Here is an 8,945-nt window from a genome sequence, read left to right on the forward strand (position 1 = left end):
ACTAAGACCCAGCTTACACGTACCCTGAGGAATGAAATGGTTCTTTGACATAAGATGTAATGAAAAAAAAATTTAGACATTATAGGTTATCGGGACTATTACTGTACAAGGAAATTATCTAAGAACTTCCAAGGGGCGTAAGTGGGATCGCTCCGTTCTATCGCGTTGAAGAAGTGGTTCCATTCTGAAGTGGCATGTACCCCGTTACTCACAGGGGGCACATTCAAGGCGTGGAACAAGAACTGATAAATTGGCCTACGCTATCGTTTGTGTCATTTCTTACAGGAAAATCGGTGATACCAGATGCCCAGAAAGAAAACCCAAAAGATAACACCTAAAAATACTATAAACTATTTACCAGGAAAAACAAAAGTTGAGAGCGACATCTTTTGTGGACGATGATCTAGCTTTCAATGATTTTTTTTCCTCTTCTGCGTGATGGGGGAAAAACTAAGTCCGGGGAAAAATGGCGATTAAAAAAAGTAACGGTCAGAATTTTTCATTTTTTTCTTCAGAAATTGAAATGGTGATGAGAAATAATATCTTGAAAGCTTATATTCGAAAATTTCCATTACTTTTTCAGTAAATATTGGTCGGGTTCATATTGCGTCGTTGAACAAGAGAGTTTCACACCAACACACGATGATTTTTTTGTGTCCAAAACAGAGATGAAGTCATCTCTAAATTTCGACATAGCAGGTTGGTGGTATTCCACGTTGAAGCAGACTGACACCTTCTCAAACCAAAATACCGATTTCTGTTCCAAGAAGGTAATTCAAGTAATAAGAATACATGTGTCGCAGATTTTGTTCCGCGTAATCTCATGGACATACAGGAGCACCAGGTTATGGTGCATGTGTGCATACTTTCACATCCGTAGGTCTGCTGATCCATGTGAAGCTAACCCATTTCGGCACCATCACGGGTTTACCCATTCCCTATAGTCAATAGGATCCACGCGACTGGCTTTTGGTACGCTTTCCATCCCGACAATAAAAGTCCTCTCAAAGTCTATCGGTACGAATAAATTTTTTGGGCATCTATTCGACTCGTTTTGCACCCACCGGTTGCCAAATCAGGAGTAAGGGATAAAAATAATTGCAGAAAAATGTAAAAAAAAATATTTTGTCTGTATAATCTGAGCTTTGGATGTAATGAATGGATTAATTTGCTAGAGAAACTGTAGTTTTTTTATGCATTGCATCCCTTAGCTGGCAACCAGATAAATAATAGATATGTATCAGTTTATGAAGTGGAGCCCAGGGTAAAATTTTAATGACTAAATTAAACGTTTTTCACCACATTACTAATGGTGGACACAAATCTGCGCGTTTTCTGGGTAATTTTACTGGTGCGGCTCATACACCGGAGTGGTCCCTGGTTCGGCCAGCTGACGTTGCAGCTGACCATTATGTTAACTCTTGAACAGTGAGAAGTTTGGCCACTACATTGTTTGTATGTATATAACAAACGAGTGTCGGCAGTGTTATCAACGGTCAAAAATTTTTCCAACTAGATTCTTCATCAAAAACTACTAGAAACTGGGCTTAAACAACCAGACGTAATATTAGCCATTTTTCACATGACCATACGTCCCGTATTGCCTGGGACATTAACGTGTTTTCACGCAATTTAATAATATATTACTATATAATAGATACTATAGATTAATAAATATTGTATAAATAGATTACTAGTAAATATGAAAATGTTGGAGTTTTTGGAAAATAACTTAAAAACAACTAGCAACTAGATGGGTATTTTTTCTAACTAAATGGCCAAAAAAAAGGACCTGATCTAATTGAACTAATGATCTAAAATAACTAATTTGGCTAGCTAACTTGGCTTAACTAACACACACACTGAGTGTCGGTATCCCCATTACAAGTGATAATCAGCACGTCTTAATGTCCCAACTTCTGTTTCCTCAGTTGGAATTCCCAGCGTGGGAGATTGATTGAGGATGAATCAAAAATCCAACTCCATCTTCCCATTTTCTCCTCACCCAATATCGAGATCAACCAATAATTCCTCAAGTAAAGAGATAAGACAATAACGAATAGTGATTCTGACCTCAGAGGGAAAAGATTCCAACGAGATCTAAAGAGAGCTAGAGAACGATTATTTTTTTTCTTTCGTCTATCTCTCGTATTTTATTTGCGCCAGCTGCATCCCTTCAGCTTTTTCAAGATGTCGTCTTCGGAGGAGGAGGAGGAGGATGAAGATGATGAGAGTTAAGAAAAAATAAGAAAAAGGTTGAAAAAAGAAGAACGTGTATAACAGGGAAGCGGAAGAGGAATGCTTCAGTACAAGGATGGCGAATCGGTTTTTGCACGTGCCGCGATCCTCAGATTATAAACAATGGGTCCCAGCGACGATGGGCAGGCAACAAATGCTCCTCAATGGGGTAGGTACGTACGTAATGTACATGGGCGTCACTCTTCCCAAAAAGCTCCAACCCGACCTTGACCCAGTTCGAGAGAAAGGGTGAAGTATATCTAGATTCTTCTAAGAAAAACCTAATAAATATGAGTCAATCGTTAAAGGAAAAACTACACGGTCACGGATTTTTAGAGATAACAATGTATGAGAGCCGCGGTTAGGTCAGAATTTCTACGTTATGATAATAATCTCGGTAACGAAAGTCTTACGTAGTGAATTGGGAGTAATAGTTATTATTAGTTGACCTTGGAAACGGAAAAAAAATATATAGGTATGATAATCTAATTAGTTGAGAAGATGAAACTGAGACGTTGCCGGATTTTAATTATTAGGGCTGGGATTTTTATATGACCTAAAGATGAAATGTTGTTACTGATAGGTTAGAAAACATTAATTTTCAAGTTTTTTAACTGATCAGCACTGACGTTACATCTTTAGGTCATAAAAATGTGAGCCCTAAGAATTAATAATAATAAAAACACGGAATAAAAGCAATAAAAACAATAAAATATTTAAATGTATGCAAAAATGTTGTCTTAGCCCTTTCCCGGCATAGCAGTAAACAATAAATGAATCACTAAATCACTACGAATTGAAAATTAATGAGGAAAAAATGGGAGAAATAACTGAAAATTGATGAAAATAATAAACTCAGAATTGATAAAAATTCAGAATTTATGAATTATTACCACGGGTTCTTGACTTACGGGTCGAGACCCAAACTTATATCACTGAGGCTCCTGAGATGGGTCATAGATATACACTCACAATTAATGAGAGAAATAATAGAGAATTAATGAGAAAATGAATTGAAAATTGATGAGAAAAATAATCTCAGAGTTAAGGAAAATTCAGAATTTATAAAAGAAATAATTTCAGAATCAATGAAAGCTTGCAATAATTTCTTTTTGGGAGGGTCCTATTTGATTCAACGACCAGGGCTTCGAAACTGTTGCCCATTCGTTAAGAATGGTTTAACAGATTTTAAAAATCAAGCATTTTGTGTTATTTGTGAATATTTAACAAGAATTTTTTTAAATTTTTGTCACGAAGTTGATCGTATGGTTGATTTTGGATAAAATATATCAATACTTTTTCTATGAAGTACTCTTCCAATTTCCAGCAGGTACAAAGAGGGAGGATAGGAAAATGCGTTCAATTGAGAAATCAGCTCTACAAAATATCTGAACTTGTGATTGCTGAAATAAAGAGCTTTCAAGAAAGCGAGATAACTCGTCGATTTCGATCAGAGGGTTAACAAGATCCGAATGAGGCGAAAATATTTCGGGTTTCATTTTTAACTTCAAAAGAAGAAAATGCCATCAGTGAAAGACACTGTGCCGAATTTCCGAAACCAAAATACCGTAAAACCTACGATAACGATAACTGTAGGGACCTAGAAAAAATATTGCTATAGACAAGTTATCGTTGCAGGCAGTTTGACCATTTGCGCTATTTGCTATTGAATAGGAATTTTGCCGGAACCGAAGAAAATATCGTTATAGGCAGGTTTATCGTTATAGTCAGTATCTTTATACACTGATTTCACTGTAAAATGAAATATTGGAGTAAGGAAAAAATAATAATTATACAAATAAAATCTTACATTCAATGATTTTTTGGAAGTGTAGTTTGACTTGAGATTCCATCTAATAACCTGTTAATGACGTCACTAGTGACGATTTCATTACAGTTTTTGCCATTTGGAATTTTTTTCTATCCTTTGCACTTTCTGTACATTTCTGCCACAACTCTCAGTCTCCTCCCACAGTAAAGATTTCGGAAGTAAATTGTCTCAACAACGCAATAGTCAGGGTGTTGTGAGCTGTTTGAAAGACAACTGGTGAGGATTTTCTTATCGCAATCAGATTGATTATTTCTCAGTAATCAACATCACAAAATCCAGAATCAATAAAACTCTCCGCCCTCAACCTGGAATATCGTAACCAATTTAAATATCTATTAAAATTATTTATCCCGATAGATTTTTCAGTCAAGATTTTTTCAGTTTTGATTTTGTATCTCGATAGCATCCGGTTCAGGGTCACCGAAAGTTTTTCTGATCAACAGCAATAACATATACAATAACTACATAAAAGTTATTACTGGTTTACAAATCAAATCATCATTGTTTTGCTAGAGAGATTATACTCTTGTTACCAAATTGATGTACAGTCGAATCCCGTTATAACGAATTCCAAGAGACCGGAAAATCACTTCATTATAACGAAATTTCATTGTAAAGGAATTCCAGGTTTCTGCATTGTTCCTATGTAAATTTTTCTGGGGGAATAAAATAGTGCTCGTTAAAACGAGATTTTCGCTATAACGGTAGTCGTTAAAACGGGACTCGACTGTATTTTTAGAAAATGTTAGAGTTGTTTATTATAAACACGTTTTTCTTTCACGTTTGTGGCACCCTTTGAAGCAAAACTTGGATTTTAAATATCTTTAAGGTTTTTCAGACAATATTAATGACACATTAAAATGATATGGCAACATACGGGTTAGGACTCTCTATCGTAATTAAACCTTTTAAATTACAAATTTATTCCAAAAACGATCAACGAGATCAACGAGAAGTGCTGGACACATTTTAATAAAAGAATAAAAAAATCAACCAATTGACATACAAAAGGTGCGGTTTTGAAATAAAATCCTTACATCATGGCCTAGATATCTTTTTTTTTTTGATAAATTAGGAAAAAAGTTCAATTTTTTCACTCACATGTGGCACTGTAAAACGAAAAACTCGATGTGACACACACAAAATGCAACACAAACGCTGCATAACTAACGTTTATGCGTTACATGAAACAATCACATTCCAACATGAGGGCCCTTTTTCGCTGGGGCTGCATCTAAACGGATGAAAGGGTGCTTGCTCATGCTAAAATATGCAAATACAGAGGCAAACAAACAAATTGCCCAACGAGGTGGCTGATAAAAGATGCCCATAAAAAATATGGATGTCAAATAAATAATCCAAACTATATCAAAAATACAGCGACCCATTAAGAGCAATAAAAAACTAATAATCATGATAAAATATAACTGCCCGTGAAAAATTATAGGTGTCTCATCTAAGTATGGGTAGCTTTTCGATTTATCCCAATATATTTATCATATTTCTTTTTAAACGTATCAATTGCGTTAGAATTTACTTCCCCCGGGGGTAAGCTATTCCATTTATTAACCACTCTATTAGAGAAAACTTCCCTGCAACACCATAATCTAGAATTGTCCCTTACCAAACGATACTGGTGTACCCTTGCCGAAGCAGTTGATTGACGATTTTTTTAATAGTTCAATGAAAAGCAAATTTCCATAAATATTAATTATGCTCTCTTTGTGTTTTTGCAGCGTCACCTGTGAGTAAAATTTAAACTTTTTTTTTATTTATCCAAAAAAACAAAAAAACTCTAGCCCATGATAAGTATTTTAGTGCAAACCACACCTTTTTTTAATGTCAATTGGTTGATTTTTTATTAAATTTTAAAATGTGTCCAGGACTTCTCATCCACCCTGTATATCTATTCGTTTTCAGGGAGAGTAAGGACAGTATAGAAATACTGTAGAACCATCAGCCCTTTTGCAGGATTTCTGTAACTTTGTGTTCAGTTGCAACTGCTTTAACTACCACTGCCCCCTCTGTGGCAGGCGTTGTACCACGGATTTTTTTACATTTCTTTTGTACCTGTCCGATGTTAATTTCCCTACGTGATGTCTCTTAAATGAAGCAGAAATTGATAAATCCTATTCAAATTCTGAAAAAAAACCCCGTGGCAGTTATAACTATACCACGTTTTCCAGATAACTTAGTTGGTCAGTTTGTTTAGACAATTTCCATTGAATATCATGAATTTTCTCAAGTAAAAATACTTAAATTAAGTAGTTTATCCAGAAATAATGAATCCAAGAAAAATTTTGAATGAAATATGAGTAATTCGATTGACACATTAATCTGAGATTATCTCACTTGGCATAATGGTAATGATAAGCTGGATAATTTAGAACAGTATTTTTGAATCAGCGTATTGCAGATGGCTTCTTGGTAACACAGGAGGGGACCAGATCCCTACAATATGCCCCATAGCCACTCAGTATGTTTTCATTCCGACTTTTACTCTGCTGTGAAACACATCCCGTGGACCACTTTGGAACCACCTTCTGAAAATGGTAAACAAATAAATTTCAAGCTAATATGGTCTGGAACGACATATTTATTTGAAAACTAAACGGCCAAAGTCCATTAATTCTTTCAGGTGATCTTGAACTAATCAGACATTGAATCAAAAGTTATTTATAAACACTTTTTTTATAAACGTGAGCTAAAATTAGATCTGAAAAATCAAGTTAAACTTTTTCTTTCGACAGGAACTTTTTATACAGGCCAATTTTACAGAAAAAAAATTAGCCTAGTAAACAAAACCAAAGTCTCTTAAGCAATTGATTGACCACTATATAGAGTTCTCGCGCACTAAGCTTAACTTAAGGCAAGTGTGACTGTACATGCCAAGTAACTCTATTGGTACCGAAAATTCAGCTCGAAATATCTGTGAATTAAGAAGTTGGATTACTTACTGTGACAATGAGTACAGTTGTCTCCTTCCTTGTCACTGTCCTGGCAGTCTAACATGGTGATAGCACGCCGCTGCAGCATACAAAATCAAGTCCGTGTAATAGCGAATCGTGGAAAAATAAAATATATGTATATATAAAATCAAAACGGAATTAATATAGTTTCGATATTGTGGCCCCTTATCCTGGGAATGTGCACAGACTAACAACTCCTCTCTCTCTCTCTTGTTTTTTTATTTCAGTTTGCGAAGCAGCAACGGCTCATGTCACAAAGTTTTCAGTAACATCCAGGATGAACTGTATGAACTGCTATTCGTAAGTACATAGTAGGTACCATTCCTCCATAGAGTTTGGAATTCGTTTCACATTGAGCAGAACACGATTCACAGACAGTAACGGTCACATGATTGTTTGTATAGCAATAACAACAACAGCACGGCGTCACATGTACAACGCTCATCATCATCATAACCGTCCAAAGGACCAGAACATTCCTCAGGAATCCGACGGAGGACATCCAGACCGATATATCAGACTGCCGAGGACCGTCGAAAGAGCGTTTTTTTTGTCTTTGTGAAGAATGCAGTCCACGAAAGAAAACGTCAGGGATCCTACAGCAATATTAGACATAGTTTCTGGACAAGAACTTCCGGTATTCTTCTCTTAACTGCACATTATAATAGAGATGAATTCCAAGAATCCCAAACTTGCACTAGACAAAGCGATCTCGGCGTGCTTACATTGTATATACATGAGTGTTTGTATGTAAATATACGCTTGCGGTTAGATACAAGGTGTCTACAGATAACTTAGCAGTGATTCACTATGGATAAAGATAACGCGATATGATTAAAAAAAAACAACAGTGAATGATCGATTATTAACTGATCACCATCATGAAGTCCACTCTGAAGTGTCGCGAAGAATCTTCCGAATAAATGTTCTGGAGTAAAAAACTAAAAATTCAATGACGATATTCACAGTTTTTCCACGTTTGATGTACACATGAACCGTGTTTGATCCCGTTGATGGGCGTGGGTAGGTCGATGGTCAAGGACAAGCGTTTGGGAACTATGGCTGCTTGATACTTTCATAACGGCAAAATATCATCATCGTGAACACTATGAATGAGACGCACAGCTAAGAATAAGAAGAACAAGATGATGATGCTAGCACCGATTCTTTTTGGTGGGGATGTTGTTGGTTGGTTGTTTAGCCTAGGCGCCTACCACCACTACAGTCGAGCATCAATGTCCCAGCCAGCTGGCGAAGAGGGATGCTCCAGAGCAGAGTACGGGTGACGCCAATGCTGGGAGAAGTAGACCGAGTTTTCCTCCGCCAAATATTCTGTTCTACCAGTGTACTTACTTACTCTTCATCGCCGAAAGCACCCCTACACCTTCTTCTGCTGCTGGCAGTTTAAAAATAATCCCAAGACCCAACATCTATTCCAGAGAGAGATGCAGTCATCCTCTTCCGACTCCCTCTTCTTTTTTATTCGTCTTATCACTAGTTTTTCTTTTCTCCATAACTGTTCCTCTTTCTTCATTCTCTTAGATCCTTCGGCACCCATCTTGAATAAATCCCGAGACGTCGGTCAGTCACTGGACAGTGAAATTTCAACATTTTGCACCACAAGTGAGCTAAAATTCCGTGAATCGAGGTGGAACCAACAAAAAATTGATGTTCGAATATTTCTCTTCTCTACTGTTGCTGATCAAGGCTTTTTTTTTGGATATAGTAACGACAGGTTTTGATATTCATCAGAAAAGAATTCGTGCACAAAGATTCATAGCGGACTCGTTAGACTTTAAAAAAAAATGGTAACACAAAAGCCAACTTGTCGTTGAAATTCATGACGTGAGGCTAATGGGGGTAGTCGGGAATCCAAGTGATAAAGAGATGCTCCAGATGACACTTGA

General features: G+C 36.4%; 1 protein-coding gene across 4 annotated transcripts in view; it reads right to left on the reverse strand.

Annotated features, from left to right (window-relative positions):
- LOC149076974 (uncharacterized) overlaps nt 1-8,277 on the reverse strand; it is a 60,375-nt gene extending 52,098 nt beyond the window's left edge. For 3 of the 4 annotated variants that reach the window (XM_089244700.1, XM_089244702.1, XM_089244699.1), the window contains exon 1: nt 7,027-7,188. In XM_089244700.1, coding sequence (XP_089100826.1) covers nt 7,027-7,105 — 79 coding nt within the window. In that variant the 5' untranslated portion in view covers nt 7,106-7,188. Of the gene's footprint in view, nt 1-7,026 lie in introns of all 4 variants that reach the window. The other variant, XM_089244701.1, reaches the window with a different exon arrangement.
- Nucleotides 8,278-8,945: the final 668 nt, after the last annotated feature.

This window comes from Pholcus phalangioides, unplaced genomic scaffold (assembly GCF_987345545.1).
Source record: "Pholcus phalangioides strain wild (caught in Gottingen) unplaced genomic scaffold, Ppha-v1.0 ptg000015l_1, whole genome shotgun sequence".
Lineage (NCBI taxonomy): Eukaryota > Metazoa > Arthropoda > Arachnida > Araneae > Pholcidae > Pholcus > Pholcus phalangioides.